General features: G+C 46.0%; 1 protein-coding gene across 5 annotated transcripts in view; it reads left to right on the plus strand.

Annotated features, from left to right (window-relative positions):
- Window positions 1-17,980, plus strand: part of HERC2 (HECT and RLD domain containing E3 ubiquitin protein ligase 2) — a 240,063-nt gene that overhangs the window by 120,451 nt on the left and 101,632 nt on the right. For 4 of the 5 annotated variants that reach the window (XM_043488204.1, XM_043488205.1, XM_043488206.1 and 1 more), the window contains 13 exons: window positions 251-438; window positions 1,488-1,680; window positions 2,938-3,120; window positions 5,076-5,257; window positions 5,985-6,132; window positions 6,214-6,410; window positions 6,649-6,879; window positions 7,740-7,878; window positions 9,447-9,590; window positions 12,082-12,224; window positions 15,289-15,556; window positions 15,701-15,837; window positions 16,301-16,399. In XM_043488204.1, coding sequence (XP_043344139.1) covers window positions 251-438; window positions 1,488-1,680; window positions 2,938-3,120; window positions 5,076-5,257; window positions 5,985-6,132; window positions 6,214-6,410; window positions 6,649-6,879; window positions 7,740-7,878; window positions 9,447-9,590; window positions 12,082-12,224; window positions 15,289-15,556; window positions 15,701-15,837; window positions 16,301-16,399 — 2,252 coding nt within the window. The remainder of the gene's footprint in view (window positions 1-250; window positions 439-1,487; window positions 1,681-2,937; window positions 3,121-5,075; window positions 5,258-5,984; window positions 6,133-6,213; window positions 6,411-6,648; window positions 6,880-7,739; window positions 7,879-9,446; window positions 9,591-12,081; window positions 12,225-15,288; window positions 15,557-15,700; window positions 15,838-16,300; window positions 16,400-17,980) is intronic. The other variant, XM_043488207.1, reaches the window with a different exon arrangement.

A 17,980-nucleotide genomic window follows, 5' to 3' on the forward strand; every position in this document is an offset into this window, starting at 1 on the left:
TGTATTTCTAATACATATTTATATATTTTGTCCTCTCCTTACCTTTTAAAAGTGTTAGTTCTCATCAGTAAATTTTTCATGGTATTTGTTGTATTGGTAAAAACTACACTATAGATTATTTATTTATTTTAAAAAAAATTTATTTATTTATTTATTTATTTTTTCAGTGGGTTTTGTCATACAGATTATTTAAATTTTCATCTTCATTAATACTTAACTACTTCATCTGCTGTTTCTGATGCTCTGATAGGCCCTAGTTGTGATAATGTTGAAGAAGACATGAATGCTTCTGCCCGAGGAGCTTCTGCTACAGTTTTGGAAGAGACACGGAAGGAAACAGCCCCGGTACAGCTGCCAGTTTCAGGGCCAGAGTTGGCCGCCATGATGAAGATTGGAACCAGGGTCATGAGAGGCGTGGACTGGAAATGGGGTGATCAGGTCCTTAGAGATTTGAGTTAAACGCATTAGCCATACATTAGTCACCTTCTGCGCATCCTGACCTGCATGCGATGAGTGGGTGGAAACTGGAATAAATACCTACACTCAAAGACAGGTGTGATCGACAGGTGATGTAGTTACCAATTCCTGGGTGGGTGAATAGAATCTCAGAACCAGTAGAGAAAGCAGCTGCCTGCTCCAGGGCCCTTGAACAGGACCACATCTTAGAGGAGTAGCTGCTTGTTTTGGGAAACTCCTGGCCTAAGCTTGATTTGAGGCCTGGAGCAAGAGTGAGGGTGAGCAGGAGAGAGTAAACCACATCTGAATAATCATGTCGTGGAAGCTCTGACCCTGCCTCTGTGAGCTGATGGCCAAGTGCCAGTTAGGTGTCCTGACCCAGCAGCTACAGGTATCTGCGTGGGCAGTGTCCGTCCTTCCCCTTTGCCCCCCACACCTTGCTCCCATGTGTGTGTCGGGTCTCCCCGAGAGGAGGTTGGGACTGGGCTCTGCGCCGTTACTGCAGCGCTCATCCTCCTGTGACGTGGAGCATGCTTGTCACGTCCAGGCTTTCTCAGCTTCACTCTTAAGCGTGTAGCTCCTGAGAACCGTCTCAGAAATCAGTGTATCTAGAACAAACAGCAGCATGCTGAAAACAGCTTCTGCTCGTAGAAATTACAAGTAGAGTTTCAGTCTTCAGATTTGAGGGAAAATTGAGGACTGAAAGGGAATGAGGAGGTACTGGTGCTTGTTTGGGGTTCCCAACCCTGTGAAGCCCCGTGAGGGATCAGAGGGGCCGGTGAGCAGGTGGCAGAAGCAGGCTGGAAAGTCTGCTGTCTGCGTTGGCTTTCAGAGGGTGCTAAGTGAGGTGGTTCTTTCCCCACCTACCGCTTTCGTTAAGGGTGTGGGCGTCACCTGCAGTGATGAAGTAGGCTCTGCGTGTAGGCGGGCTTGGAGCCCTCCGCTGACCTGAAGTCTGCGCAGCCCCCCTCAGGCCGGGCTCCGTGAGGGGCCTGCGCCCCCCTGACCGGTCTGTGCTCTGGCCCTCTCAGGACGGACCCCCTCCCGGCCTGGGCCGTGTGATCGGCGAGCTTGGGGAGGACGGCTGGATCCGGGTGCAGTGGGACACCGGCAGCACCAACTCTTACAGAATGGGGAAGGAGGGCAAGTACGACCTGAAGCTGGCGGAGCCCCCGGTCTCGGCACCACCGTCCGCGGAGGACTCGGACACGGAGGACGGCTCCGGTGGGTGTCTGGGGCCCTGGCAGCTAGCTGTGCGCGTGTGCCGGCTGGCCTTCCTTCTGGGAGCAAGCTTTCCACGAAGGCCTGGCTGAAACAGGCCCAGGAGCAGGGCAGCTCCTGTTCCTCTCGGACATGGTGTGGTGGGGGCAGGTGAGGTGGCATAGAGCCTGCTGCGCCTCTTCTCTGCTGGGTCTGCTTGGGACCCCCGAGCCTGTGCCTCATGCCGTGGACATTGCCGCACCATGCCCTGAAGCATGCGTTTTCCCTTCTTTCACCTTCTCGCAGAATGTGTCACACAGTGTGCACTTAGTCAGTACTTTACTGCCTTCAGTAAAATGAAGGTGAGCGTTTGGTGACCTCAGAAAGTTAAATCCTATCTATGAAGAGGCAGGATTGTAGGAGGAGGGTTTTCAGACATGTCTGAAAGGCCTTGGGAGACCAGTCTTGGTGAGACTGTCCAGGAGGCTGGCACTGATTTGGGGGCTCAGGTGTCTGCTGTATGCCTAGCGTGGCAGGCTCCCAAGGTCACTTTCATGGTGAGGAGAGAAAAGCCGAGAGACTGAGTTCCCGAGAGAGAGGGTGGTGTGGAAGGTGGGCTGGGTGTTCCGTGCCCATGTGTGTGCAGGCTGCTCCGGGCCTGTCAGATAGAAACTGATGGTGCCTGTCTGGGGCACGTCAGGAGCAGCACACGGGAAGCTGTGTGGCCCCCCTGGGTAGTCGATGCCCGTTTGTTATCGCTGCATCTGACAGTGTCCAGGCCAGTTGTCCCTACTCCTGCCTCTCTGCCAGGGGGTTTCACTTGTGAAGTTGGGGCCTGAGCAGGGTTGGCCAAGTGACAGAAGCTGGTCCGGTTCCACGTGTGTTCCTTATCAAAGATCCAGTGATCTGTACATGTGCGCACCTGGCTTCCCTTCCATGGAAGCGCCCACCTCATACTTGTCCAGGGCACAGCCAGCTTATCGGCGGCCAGCTTCTCACATTTAAGTTGTTTTTCTAAAGAATGAATCCTTGAAATTGTTTTAGTGTTTCTGAGCTGTAGGATGAGATTGCTTTAAAAAATTGAACTGTAATTGAAAAGTCTTATTCCCTTCGATTAGGGTGCGTGTTCAGTGCATCCTGAATTCCATCTTTAATGTAAAGAACTGCTTCCCTTTCTACAGTAAGAGAGAAGTTTGTGATATTAAATCCCTTAAGTTACACGTAGAGGCATTTTCCAGTTTATTTGGAAGTATAGTTCCTTATTTTGATTCTTTTTTTCAGAAGCTGAACAAATTGAAAGGAATATTCACCCCACTGCAATGATGCTTACCAGCACTGTTAATTTACTGCAAACTCTTTGTCTTTCTGCTGGAGTCCATGCTGAAGTTATGCAGAGCGAAGCCACAAAGACCCTCTGTGGGCTGCTGCGAATGTTGGTGGAGAGTGGAACAACAGACAAGACATGTATGCAGTGGAGAGTTGTGGGCCATAGAGTCAGAACTGGGCTGTCAGTTTGGGGGTGTGTGTGTGTGTGGGTGATTGTGGGGGTATGTGTCGGTGTGGTGAGGCTGCTGTAGTGAATTAGCACAAACATGGTAGCTGTATTCTCCATTATCAGCATCACCCTCTGCAGCGGTACGTTTGTTACCATTGATGAACCTGCATTGATTTATCATTAGCACCCACAGTTAGTAGTTTACAGTGGAACTCACTTTTGGTGTGGTACACTTTGCAGGTATACATGGTACCACAGACATGACCTGCCACTTCAGAGTACCACAGCCTGGGCAGTCTCAATAACAGAAATTGACTTCTTCACAGTTCTGAAGGCTAGAAGTTCAAAATCAAAGAATGAGCAGGTCAAGTTCTTTTTTGTGAGTCTGAGTGCAGGATCTGTTCCAGGGCCCTCCCTAACATCTGATGGTTTGCTGGCAATATTTTGGCATTCCTTGGCTTCCCTCATCTTCCCTTTGGCATCCCTCATCTTCAGATGGCATTCTCCCTGTGTGTGTCTGTCTGCAGATTTCTCCTTTTTATAAGGATGTCAGTTACATTGGATTAAGGATGCACCCTAATCTAGTTTAACTTCATCTAAACTTGGTGCATCTATTTCCAAACAAGGTCGCATTCTGAGGTACTAAGGATTAGGACTCCAACATGTGAATTGTGGGGGAACATAATTCAACTCTTAACAAAGGCTTAAAGCGACAACTTCACTCTCTCAGGATTCTAGATAGCAGAAGTCCAAAATCAAGGCATGCTCCTTCTGACACTCTGGGGGAAGACCCTGAATTTTTGCTTTTGTACCTCCAGGCTTCAGAAGTGTGGTGTATGGTCACATCATTCCAGTTTCTGCCTCATCTTTACATGAATGCCTCCCCTTTTCTTTTCTCCCTATTATAAGTACTTTCATTCAATTTTGGGTTCACCCTAATCCAGTATAATATCATCTCAATCTTGACCTTAATTATATCTGTGAATAATTTATTTCCACATCTGACTCTGGGTGAACATGAATTTTCAGGGTACAATTCAGTCTACCAAAGTGTTTGAGTATGTGAATATGAGTATGTATAAGTGTGGGAGAAGTTGAGGAAGTGATTGGAGCAAATGTGTGTGTGTGCGTGCAGGTGTGAGTGTGTATACATGTGTGATTTTGAGATTGAGTGTGAATGTGCGTAATTGGGTATGTTTGTGTGAGTGAGACACCACTGTGAGAGTGGTGTCTGATGTGGGGTGCCAGGGCCTGTGCGTATGTGTGGGTGAGTGTGACTGAGTGAGTGGAACGAGTGTGTGTCTGAAGAATGGTGTCCCTGGCGAGCAGGGTCGCTGGACTGGGGAAGGGGAGCTAGTCTGGTGTCTGAGCAGGTCACATGGCATGCCCCCACCTCAGAGTCTCTGCCAGCCGGGAGAGTGTGGAAGCCCCAGGTGTCCCAAGCGTGGAGACCCTGGAGGAGCAGACATGGTCACTGTCTCATGAAAACCTCTTACTCTTTTTCTAGTAATACAGCCTTCTTAAAACTTGGGCTGGGAATTTATGATGCAGATTAAATACAAACAAGCTCATGGGGGATATTTAAAACATGTGAAATTCACAAAGTGTGGTATTTGCTCTCCCACAGATAACTGCTACTTGAATTATAGATTGTTTTCCTACTGCTTAGAGATAGTACGTAGATGAAATTCCTTAACGAGTGTGAATTTACTCCACGTACCTTAGAGATTTTAAAATGTAACGTGTTCCTTGAGTTAACTGGCAAGTATTCTGTTCTTCTCACTTAAGAGTCAGTGATACTGTAGTGTATTTGTAAAGGAGTTTATCATTGAAAATAAGTGATGCGGGTGAGTTGAAGGCAGAGGCTGTACCGAGTGCTCCCTGTCAGAAGGTGGGTGCGAGCTGACCGGTCTTGCTCTGCCAGCCTCCCCCAGCAGGCTGGTGTGCCGGGAGCAGCACCGGAGCTGGTGCACCCTGGGCTTCGTGCGCAGCATCGCCCTCACCCCGCACATGTGCGCGGCCCTCAGCTCCCCGCCCTGGATCTCGCTGCTCGTGAGGGTCGTGGAGGGACACTCACCGTTCACCGCTGCCTCCCTACAGCGCCAGGTAACTGCTGCCACACTGGTCCACGCTCACTGTGGGTTTTGGGATTGAGAGCCCCATCAGCATTGGTATCAGGCTGGCCATCGTAATTAGGTTCCTGAGTGCACAGAAGAACTAACACGGTGGATTTTCTAGATACCAGTGCATACTAAGTCTCTTCAGCTGTTTCAGTGCTTTGTGACCCTCTGCACTGCAGCCCGCCAGGCTCCTCTGTCCATAGAGATTCTCCAGGCAAGAGTACTGGAGTGGTTGCCACTTCCTACTCTGGGGGATCTTCCCAACCCAGGGATTGAACCTGTGTCTCTTATGTCTCCTGCATTAGCAGGCGGGTTCTTTACCACTAGGGCCAACTCGGAGTCCCTGAGACAAGAGGCTAAAGATATTGATTATTTTAAATTGATGAAGTTGTTAAGCCTTAGATGAGTTGCTTTTCTATGACCAGCTGCTCTCATCTTCGCCATAGTGGTGGTATACTTGTCTTGAGAAGATTTAAACTAAAGAAATTATTTTTTAATTAAATGAGTATCTGCATATGTAATGTAGCTTATTTTTTTAACCTGATAATTCATATTATTAACCAACTTTCAGGTAATTATGTGGCTGTAAAATAATATTAGAATTTTCACACGATTAATTGCATTACAGGAACAAAAATTAAAATCTTTTTACCTCACAATCTGTCAGATAACGGCTTTCTTTAATACTTGCTGTTTTCAATCACCTTTATCAGATCTTAGCTGTGCATTTACTGCAAGCAGTGCTGCCGTCATGGGACAAGACAGAGCGGGCCAGGGACATGGAGTGCCTTGTGGAGAAGCTCTTCGGTTTCCTGGGCAGCTTGCTCACCACCTGCTCTTCGGATGTCCCGTTCCTCAGAGGTGGGCGGCTCTCCCCCTTCCCGGTGTCCTGGGTGAGCAAGCAGGGCATCACGTAGCCCTTCCTTCGTGTGTGTTCTGCAGAGTCTGCTCTGAGGAGGCGGAGGGCCCGCCCGCAGGCTTCCCTGACCGCTACGCACAGCAGCACGCTGGCGGAGGAGGTGGTGGCGCTGCTCCGCACCCTGCACGCCCTGGGCCAGTGGAACGGCCTCATCAACAAGTACATCAACTCCCAGCTCCACTCGGTCACGCGAAGCTGTGCGGGAAAGCCGGCTGAAGGGGTGGGTGCTGCGCGCTCTTGCACGTCTGGTAGTGTTTCTCTGTAGAATGTTGTTTTGGCTTTCAGATTATCTTTTTAAATGCCATGTATTTTGTTCATGGGTATATTTTAAAATATTTTTTACTGGGAAAAAATTATTGAGGAAACTAATATAAAAAGTAAATTTGGCGTAATTGTGAATGTGTAAGATATGGGTAGCCCTCTGGGCTCTCCTCGAGTTCGCTGTCTGTCTGCACTAGGCCCTGATAGATGACTGCTTTCCTGATGGCGAGAGCCCGGAGGTGGGCAGCCTCATGGCAGTGCTGGCTGTCATTGGCGGCATTGACGGCCGGGTGCGGCTTGGGGGACAAGTCCTGCATGACGACTTTGGAGAAGGCACGGTGACTCGCATCACCCCGAAGGGCAGAATCACTGTGCAGTTCTGTGACCTGCGAACCTGTCGTGTTTGCCCGCTGAATCAGCTGAAGCCAGTGAGTGCGCTTGTGTTCATGTTGCTAGGTGGGGAGGTGAAGGGCTTTTATGTTAGAACCGGGAGGAACTTGGTTCTTGTAGTTGGGTCTGCCTTCTAGGTTGCTGTCCAACTTGAGGAAGACTGCCTTTCTCGCTCTGTTTGCATTCCATTCCTGTGGTTAATCGGGTCTCACAGGGTTGTATAGATTAGCAGTTCATGTGTCTTATTTTAGCCTTTAAAGACATGAAAGGGCATTAGTTACTTACAAGGTCTTGTGTAAGTATATTAATTGTATTTATTTTAGAATGTGAATTTATGAGATTTATTTTTTATTGAACAACTCAACTTTGAAAAAACCTAAAAATGATTTCTTTAAAATGATGATCTTTTTTCATGTAGGAAATGCTTAATTACTGTGTTGAGTGACATGACTCTATTCAGCAGGTATTGTCATCTTAAATCTGTGAACTGGGGGTCCACTGGGAAAGTGAGTGAATTATGTTACTTTGTGTAACCTAAGTGAAAGTGAAAAAGTGCCGTTTTACTGTATGTTTCAATAAAATGCTGTTTTTGATTATTATAGGAATATATGCATCTCATAGAAAATTTAAAATGTATAGAAAATACTTGAGAATAACTACCACCATCATGTAATTATTGTTAAAAAGTTGACAAAAAATTAATTTAGGTTATATTTACTATACACGTAGGTCTTTATCTTACCTTCAGGGTCCTCTTTCAGCATTGTTTTCAGATGTAACAGCAGTTTTGAGTCCATGTGTGGTTTTAGAGTGAGATCCCTGGCCGTGCTGACTTTGAGGACGCTCGCTCGTTCCTCTCACTGGACACACTTTGAAGGTCTCTGTGCTCTTCCTGCAGCTTCCCGCCGCGGCGTTCAGTGTCACCAACCTGCCCTTCACAGAGCCCATGCTCTCGGTCTGGGCTCAGTTGGTGAACCTCGCTGGAAGCAAATTGGAAAAGCACAAAATAAAGAAATCACCTAAACAGGGTTTTGCAGGTCAGTACATGTGCTTCATGATGAAACGGCTACAGTCTTAACTAGTGTTTGAGCAATGTCTGTTCTTTTGTCAGTAAGTTCTTTCATTGCTGAAGCCTTTGTGTTCAGACGGAGTGGCCATTGGTTGAGCGATGGTGGGAGTGGTGATGAGAGTGTGTGATACAAAGGATGATGCTGTGGTGGGGGTGGCACCTGGGGAGCACCAGGCCAGCGTATATTCTGAACACACTTTTTGAAGAGGAGTCTGTTTTCTCTCTCACTGCCCACTAACCCCGTCTTAATCACACCTTGGGACCTCTGCCTCTGGCCTCGTGACAGCTATACCCAGCAGGGCCTGCGTGCTTCGTCCTGCCTCACTTGGCATCTGGATGCTGGCCACCCACGCAAGACCAAGGCCACTCGTGCTTAAAATACTCCTCTTCCACTGCTGTCTTGATTTTCTTTACATTGCTGCTCACATGTTCTTTGAGAGTTCTTCTCCCTGACTATTCTTTGCACATTGGAAATCCTTGTGGTTTCATCCATAATTTCTAGCTCTTTAGGGCCACTCTTCTTGAGTTTTCTCACCCATTTCTCCCATCCCTGTAATTGCTGCTGTAGGATTAACGATAGTGAACACTTAACTCTGGATCTCCAGTTCACTTATCTGGCTAGAGGGTCAGGTGCAAGTAAACCATGGCATGTCCACAATTCAGCTAACTTTGTCCCTTAGCCACTGTTTCCTGTCACAGTGAATACACCTGTCTGCCAGGTATTGGAGCTTGCCTCTCACTCTTCCATGCCCTCCCATCCCTCATTCCCACAGCTCCATGCTGCTGTCCATGACCTCTAGCATGTCTTGCTTTGGAATGCTGCAGCTATGACTATAGTCTCAGTCTTCTTGTGGGCTGCCTATATCTTTGTAGTGGCTTCCCTAGGCTGTTCCTCAGTCAACTCAGGGACATTACTGCAGTTGTTGGGTTAGATAAAATTCTAGAGCTATCAGGGAAGCCCCAAGATTCTAGAGAGTGCTATGATTTTGATGAGTTATAGAACTGTATGTTGTAAGTCTCTGATAAAATTGTCTCATAGATGTTTTGGCAAGACAAGAAAGTATTTTATTTGTGATGTAGGTATCTGGTTGAAATTTTAGCAATTTAGGAAATATTTGATTATACTGGTGATAGTTATGGAAAAGGAAATGGCAGCCCATTCCAATGTCCTTGCTTGAATAATCCCATGACGAAAGGAACATGGTGGGCAACAGTCCATGGGGTTGCAAAGAGTTGGACACAAGAGAGTGGCTGAGCATTCATGCAGCAGTAGCTAACATGATTCTTACTATGTTAAGCCATCTAATTGTCACCCCTACCCAAGGTAATGTGTAGGGAGCAAGAAGGGGAGAAGACCTGGGGCGGGTAGAGCGTGCTTCCCCACAACACGGGGAACGGCAGGTCTTGCACTGCAGACAGACTCTGACGTGATCCGCTGAGTCCCTCAGGGCAGGACCTGCTCAGGGCTGAACGCCAGCTGGGGTGGTGTGCCCCAGCAGCATGTGCCTCTCCTGCTCAGTGCTTTTTTCCCCACAGGACAAGTAGACTTGGACCTGCTGAGGTGCCAGCAGTTAAAGCTGTATATTCTGAAGGCGGGCCGTGCTCTGCTTTCCCACCAGGACCAGCTCAGGCAGATCTTGTCTCAGCCCGCTGTTCAGGAGGCTGCAGCTGCCCATACAGGTATCTTTTTAAGGAGCTCTTGTGGATCTGTGAGAAAGGCATACTCCAGTAGAAAACAGGCAAGGGACGAGAAAGGGAGAATACAGATGGCGTCTGTATGTACAAGGAAGATGTGCAGTCTGGCCAGTAACTGATGAAAAGTGATAGACAAACCTGAGGGGACTTGGTGGGGAGGGAGGGAAGCAGTGTTCTCTTGCCCCAGTATATGAGATGTGGCCTGAGGACCAGTAGCATTGATGACACTTAAGAGGAACATGTAGAAATGTGGACTCTCAGGCTGCACCCCAGAGCTAAAAAATGAGGATCTGCATCTTTAATAAGGTGGTGAAGTGGTTCATATGTGCACAGAGTGGCACCACCCTAATACTTTGCTATGCTAGTGGGGATTTAAGTTGGTACAACCATCTAACAGGCATTTGAGTAAACGTTAGACTTTAAAATACATGCATTTGTGTATTCATTGCTTAACAATTTGTCTTGTGGGAATTTATCACATGAAATGATGTCATGGTGCTGACATCTTTTTACATCTCATCTGTAAACACGTGTTACATGTTTCCAGAAGCTCATTATAGCTTTTTTTGTTGGTGTTATTTTTGTGCTGACACCCGAACACCCATTATTAGGTGGTGTACCCATGTAGTGGGATACCATGGCACCATTCACAAATGATGATACATATATAGGTTTAAGACCATGGAAACATGAAAATGATAAAAAGATATTGCTGTACATATGTTTGTAGATTTGCATTCATCTGCTTACCAGAATAGTGATAGTAGAATTTCATCTGACTTTATTGTCTTTGTACTTTTCTGTATTACCTCAGTTTTCTGGAGTGAGCTCATTTCACTTTGAATAGAAAAAAAAAAAAAGCTATGAAATATGTTTTTATTATCTCCTTTTGAAAGACATTGTGGTAAATATTATGGAAAACAAGATCGTCTTTGTTTACGATTTACTGTCTGGAGTCAGGGTGCGGAGAGAAAATGAAAGTAGATGGCACTGTCCATGGTCTGGGCCTGTGTGCTGTAAGACGAGTGAGCACAGTTTCACGGGCGTCCTGGGGTGCTGGAGCTGAGGACTGGGGAGGGCAAGCAGCATTTGGGGTGTGTGGCAGCCCCTGGCTGCAGGGGTAAGGAGTTTCCATCCTGGGGGAGGAGACAGTAGGAGCAGAGGCATAAGCAGTGAATAATTGGGTACTGACCTTTGCAAGGATCTCAGGACTTATTGATGAATATGGGGCTAAAGCTGGGGAGAGGTCAGTTGAATCATGTGATAGAGTGCAGTGGCTGCCAGGGTGAAATGTAAGGCTGGGAATATGTGGCAGGGCCTCACATGATAAGGAGGATATTCAGGATGACAAATATGGTAGTGAGTTATAGGAGTATTTGAAACTGGGAGATCATGGAGATGGGGAAATTGTGTCAAGTGATAAAGTGTCTTCCAAGGGAAGGCATGAAAAAATGGAAAGAAAGTACCAGTAGAGACTGTGATGCTATAGTCTTTTTAGATGATGACCTCTTGGAAAATCATTGAAAAGTCAAAGGTGGCTAATGTTTCAAGCTCGAGTTATAGGGAAGACAGGGAGGAGTGCTGTTGACAAAATTAGAAAGTCCAGTGGAGTATGTGGTGTTTTTCCTTAACTTAAGAGTTACGTTTCCTTGACTTAGGAATTTAATTACAGCATGCTGAGTATGAAGTAAATGTAATAAAAGTGCAGATTCATTCTTGATTAGACATTAAGGACCTTGAAGATAATCCACAACTGTAGAGGATTAGGGAACCAGAGCCCAGGAAATTGGATTGACTGTTCTGTGGTTATCCCACTGAGGAACTATGGCAGCACTGAATCAGGATTACCATCCCTTACTTGGGGCAGAACAGGGGCTCCAGATGGAGCTGTCTAGAACAGGGCTTTAAGGAAAACACCACAGCCACCTGTCTTATACAGTTTTGTGGGAACATAGCCCCTAGCTGCACCAGCTTGTTTACGTCATCTCTGGCTGCATTTACGTTTCAGTGGCAGAGTCGAGTAGCTGTGACAGATCCTATGGTCAGTGAGCCTAAACTGTTCACTCTCTGGCACTTTGAGAAGATTTACAACCCCTAGTCATATTTGGGTTTGGTGTCAGGTTATAGTCTGAACAAGGGTTAACAAAAGCTTGGGCTGGAGATACGTACTTGGGGGTTTCATAGAAGGGGTTTCTGCAGAAATGAGTGTACACCAAGATGGCAAAGGCAAAGAACTGGACTAAGGGCAGTAATCTGGGAAGTAGCTTTGGTTGGCTTTAAAGACACAGACAGATGAGTTAAAGAAGGACTGAGGCCAGAAAGTAGGGAGTGAAAAACCCTTGAAGATTTTGCTTGCCTAATGCTTGATTAGGTAGAGGTCATGTCTGGTCTAACATGACTAGTGCGCTGTCTTTCACAGTAAAGAAGTGTGTGTGGTTGAAAATGCAGTGTCACCGTGTTTTGTTTTTAAACTCAGATGATGGAGCAGCTGTATCCCCTGACCTTGTGGACATGTCTCCTGAAGGGCCGCAGCCCCCCATGACCCTCTTGCAGCAGTTATTGGCCTCGGCCACCCAGCCGTCTCCTGTGAAGGCCATATTTGACAAACAGGAGCTTGAGGTATGGTCAGTAGACCTGGTCATTTTAATCTGCTGCATTAAACTATAAACAGCTTTTCTGTGTGTGTGCCAGAAGTGTATTCTCTTAAGGATATGGTTTGAATTTTAAAAGATATGCCAAAATAATTCTCATGACTAGGTAGGTTTTAACCGTGTCTGTCATAGAGCACTGTGGTACTAGTCAGAAAGTGAATGAGTTAAAAGTTTAATCTTATTTTGAGTTTCTGTGAATTGTTTGTAAAAATTAACTAGATTCATCATGAGTTAATGCTCAAGTATTCATGGAGGGATCTTTTTCCAGGAAGTATTATTATTGAAAGAGCTCTGTTAGACCTAGGAGTACTGTATGGTGCTTGTTCATTTGTTTCACTCACTCCAAAGCCTTTCTCGAACTTGCCCGGGCTCTCAGCCAACACCCTGTTTTGGAGCATGTGCCCTGCACCGCACACATGGTGGGCTGAGGGGGAGGGGGCCTGTGGGCGTGTTCCCATAGAAGAGCCCTGATAGGACTGAGTATGGCCCACCACATGGAAGACTAGATATTTTAAAAAATCTTTTTTGCTGTGTACTATATTAAACATTCTGGAAAAAAATATCAAAGACAGGAGTAAAATCTTGAGCAGACAATTTGGCAGGTGGAAAATACCCTAGTAGAATACTCAGAGACTAAGACCCTGTGGGGAGCCCGCATCCAGAGTGAGTTGGGAAGCCAGTTGGGTGCAGACGGATTCTTGAGGAAACCCTGGGCATGGGGGCACCGGGGGAGGAGGGTGCCAGGTGTTCTCAGACCAGGTCCGAGTGCCAGCTACTCCTTAGGTCTGAAAACCTGGGATGGGAGATGGGGTTACAGTTGCTGCAAGGCAATGTTGCAAGTCATTTGTCAGATAACTCCTGCAGGAGGCTCAGGAATGAGGAGCTAATCAATGAAAAGGGTGTTGAGCAGTTGCAGCCCAGAGCCATGCTGGGAGGTGCCCAGAGTTGAGGGAAAAATAAGACTTGGAGGAAACAAGTAGACCTAGAGTCGTCCTTTATGAATCAGGAAGGGCTCTTGTTCCAGAGAGAGAGCTACGGTGGTTTTGTCTCCCTTGATTCTTTTTTTTTTTTTTTAAGATTTATTTATTTATTCATTATTTGGCTGTGGTGGGTCATTTCTGCACGTGGGCTGTCTCTGGTTTCGGTTTGTGGGCGTCTTGTTGCGATGACTTGTCTTGTTGGGGAGCATAGGCTGTAGGTGGGAGGGCTTCAGTGGTTGTGCCTTGCAGGCGCTAGTGCCCTGGCTCAGGGGCTTTGACCCATGGACTTAGTTGCCCCATGGCATGTGGGATCTTCCCGGACCAGAGATCCAATTGCTGTCCCACATTGCAAGGTGGATTCTTAACCACTGGACCACTAGGGAAGCCCCTCTCCCTTGATCCTGATGGAAATTCCGGTGGCATTTTATTGCTCTGTGTGAAATGTCTTTTATTTTCTTTTGTAGATGGTTCAGTACCTGGTAGTTTACTTCAGTCTTAAGGAGGTTGGTTCTAGACTTTTTGGTGATGATTTATCGTTTTCCCCTTAGTGCTGGTTCCTAGTCTCTAATTCTGAGAGATTTAGAACCTCTTCCAGTGGAAGCCTTTGTATCTTGACCAAAATGCTGAAACTTGGTTGGACTAGGATGGCACACCATCTTAGCACTGGGTCTTCCAGCAGTTTCTTGTGGCTGGGATCTGCAGTCTCGCACATACTCCATTTTGCAGTCAGCCAGGGATTTGCGGTTGCGCGTGTTGTGGCTCTCCCTCACCTGTCCTTGCTCTGGCCCGCCGCCGTCCAGGGACACTGCCCCTGGTAGTAGCTTGCCTGTGGGCTTCCCTTGTGCTCAAGGTTGCCCCATTCCTGTTTTCTCCAGGGTCTTCAAACAGTTTTTAAGAATATTTTGAGCAAAATTCATAATTATTAGCAAATCTGGAAGACCCAGCAGTGGCCACAAGACTGGAAAAGGTCAATCCTCATCCTGATTCCCAAGAAGGGTAGTACTAAAAAATGTTCTGACCATTGGAAAATTGCACTCATCTCCCAAGCTAGTAAGGTCATACTTAAAATCTTGCATGCTAGGCTTTAGCATTATGTGAACCAAGAATTTCCAGATATCCAAGCTGGGTTTAGTAAAGGCAGAGGAATTAGAGATCAAATTGCCAGAATTCACTGGATCATAGAGAAAGCAAGGGAATTCCAGAAAAACACGCACCTCTGTTTCATCGACTACACTAAAACCTTTGACTGTGTGGATCATAACACTGTGGAAAGCTCTTAAGGAGACAGGAATACCAGACTATCTTGCCTGTCTCCTGAGAAACCTGTATTCGGGTCAAGAAGCAACAGTTAGAACCCTGTATGGAACAACTGATTGGTTTAGGATTGAGAAAGGAGTCCAACAGGGCTATCTGTTGTCACTCTGTTTATTTAACCATTACGCTGAGCCATATCAAGAGAAATGCCAGTTACAAGCTGAGTTACAAGCTAGAATCAAGATAGGCGGGAGAAACATCAACAACCTCAATATGCGGTTGATACCACTCTAATGGCAGAAAGTGAAGAGGAACTAAAGAGCGTCTTGATGAGTGTAAAGCAGGAGAAAAAACTTAAAACTCAATATTAAAAGAAACTAAGACCATGGCACCTGGCCCCGTTACTTTATGACAAATACTGACTTGTCTTTGGGAAGGGCGAGGGTCTGTTTCTCCCACCCCATCAGACCTCTCACCTCTGTTCACCTTGGCATGTTGCTCACTCATAGCTCAGTGCTTCTGTGAAGTTTCCTTGGTGGACATTGATAATTTGCTAACTTTTCAGGTAGACTGTGTGTACTGAAGCAGAAGTTATTGGGTCATTGAATCTTTCCTCTGCATTAAACTGTGAAAGTTGTCTTTTTGTTTTTAAACATGTTTTATCCATTCATTTAAAAATACACATGTAAGCCTGGGTTTCTATATTTCTGCACTGCAGTTTGTCATAGTAGTCTGTACTTTGCATTTCCCTAGACTCCTTAGTCCCCTGATTTACAAACTCTGCCTTCATTTGCGCAGGCTGCCGCCTTGGCTGTGTGTCAGTGTCTGGCTGTGGAGTCTGCCCACCCACTGAGCCCTGCGTTTGAAGACTGCGGCTCAAGTGAGGCCACGACCCCTGTCACTGTGCAGCATATTCGCCCAGGCAGAGCGAGGAAGCACAAGCAGTCTCCTGGTCCTGTTCTGCCCATTGTAGTTCAGCTCATGGAGATGGGATTTCCTAGAAGGAACATAGAGTTTGCGCTCAAGTCGCTCACTGGTGCCTCTGGGAATGCTTCTGGCTTGCCAGGTACTGTATTTTCCTTATGGGTGTTTGACGTAATGTGCCTGCCCTCCTGTTTGTAGGCTTCCCTTGAAATACTAATGTCAGAGGCCCCTTGGGCACGCAGGTGCTGTGGTCCTCACTGTGGTTGTGCTGTGTGCTTGCTCCTAGGCGTGGAAGCCTTGGTTGGGTGGCTGCTGGACCATGCTGATGTGCAGGTCACGGACCTCTCGGATGCAGACACAGGGTCTGAGGAATGTTCAGACGAGGAGGTGATGGAGGATGTGGATGACACGGCCTATGCTATGGTCAGTGCTTCCCTTGTGCCCGTCTGTTCTGAGTTCTGGATTCCTCTGCACTGCTCCATGGGGCCTCTCTGTGGTTTTGCCGGGCATGTGGCAAAACTACTAAGGGCTGCCTGGGTTTTCTGTGCCTTAATTGCTTTTCGCTTTAACATCTGCTGGTGCTGGGCAGCCGTTAGAGATGATCTTAGAAAATCATTATTTACAGGACATTTACTTCTGACTCAAGTGTGTTGTTTTATGGGATTGATGTGGAATTGCCTCAGAAATTTTCTGTACTTTCAGCTTTTGAGATTTATTCTGCTTACAGTGCTGTTGTTATTAGTCTTTTTTTAAGTGAAGAATTTTATAGTGAAAACATAGAATAATATTATATACTTTTTTAATATTATGGATTTCACTTACTACTTTCTTTTTAAGTAGGTTTATCTGGTTCACCATTTAAAAAAAAATTATTTATCTTTTGTAGTCCACTGGTGCTGTTGTAACAGAGAGCCAGACTTATAAAAAGCGAGCTGATTTCTTAAGTAATGATGACTATGCTGTGTATGTGAGAGAGAATATTCAGGTGAGTAATGGTGTTGGGCTGGAACCTTGATTGCTTAGGTTTTCATTCAGCAGATGTTTGAGCATCTCAGAGAGTCAGAGAGGGCGGGCACAGCAGGTACCAGGGGAGGAGCTGTGACTGGAGCAGAGGACAGAGGAGCAGAAGGCGTGCAGAAGGTGGCTTGCCCACAGTGGTGCGGCACACACATGTGCTTCTTGATTATCCCTTTCTGGACACTTCTATAATCTAGTTTTGCTTTTTTTTTTCTCTAAGTAGTCGTCTTCTTGCCATCTAATTGTAACTATTTAGCTATGCTTTTTGTGTAGTCCTTTTCAACCTTAAATTCTTTCTTTTCCTGTTTTAGTTCTTTTGTTATAGTTAGCATGTGTGTGCGCTAAGTGGCTTTAGTTGTGTCCGACTCTTTGCAACCTCATGGACTGTAGCCCACCAGGCTCCTCTGTCCATGGGATTTTCCAGGCAAGAATACTGGAGTGAATTGCCAGGCCTTCCTCTCTAGTTAGTGTGAAAGTGAAAGTTGCTCAGTCGCTCTTGCGATCCCATGGACTATACAGTCCATGGAATTCTCCAGGCCAGAGTACTAGAGTGGATAACCTTTCCCTTCTCCAGGGTGTCTTCCCAACCCAGGGACTGAACCCAGGTCTCCTGCGTTGCGGGTGGATGCCTCACCAGCTGAGCCACCAGGAAAACCCCAGAACACTGGAGTGGGTAGCCATCCCTTCTCCAGCGGGTCATCCGTCCCATTAGTATACTTCAGAGGAAATCTCAGAAATGGTCTCACTTCTCCTCTAAATAAGTCAGCAGCATGTATCCCTAAATAAAGGATTTATTTTTAACATACTGACAGTGCTGTTACTTAACATTGCCTAACAAAGTAAACAGTAGTTCCTTACTATTATCTCATTATCTAATTTAGGCTCAGATTTTCCCAGTTTTCCCCAAAAATGGCTTGTTATAGTAATTTGTTAAGATTTAGATACAAATAAGATCCCACACACATTTGGGTGATGTGTATTTTTAACCTAGAACCATTTTTCGCTCTTTTTTTTTCTTTTCATGCCATTTATTTATGACTAAAATTACGTTGCCCCACATTTTCCTCCCTCTCTGCATCTCCTGTAAAGTCAGAGTGAGGGCTGGAGGTTGGTTGGACTCTGGCTGCATCTTGGGAAAGACTGTATTGTATTATGGCCCAACATGCATTGTTACTTGTCATCTGTACCATCCAGTCTTTATTAATTGTCCATCTTGGAGCTTTAGTAGTGATTAATGGTATTATCTAGACCCATTAAGAAAGGTTGCATAATAGTGGTTTTCTAAATTTGTCATTCCTTCCAAATATATTAGCTAGAGTTCTGTACATTGTAAAAAACTTTCTTATCAACTCTTGTCACTGTAAAATAGTTTTTATAGGAAAGGCAGAATAGATGGTTGCTTTTTGTTTGCTTGTATTATGAATTTTCAGTTGTGTATTGGTATCCTGTACTATAAAAAGATGACCAAGAAACCTTTAATTTGCTTATATGATGAGGTTTTTGGCTGTTATGAATTTGATATGTTTCAGTCATTTTTCCTCTTGGTCAG

This window comes from Cervus canadensis, chromosome 15 (genome assembly GCF_019320065.1).
Source record: "Cervus canadensis isolate Bull #8, Minnesota chromosome 15, ASM1932006v1, whole genome shotgun sequence".
Lineage (NCBI taxonomy): Eukaryota > Metazoa > Chordata > Mammalia > Artiodactyla > Cervidae > Cervus > Cervus canadensis.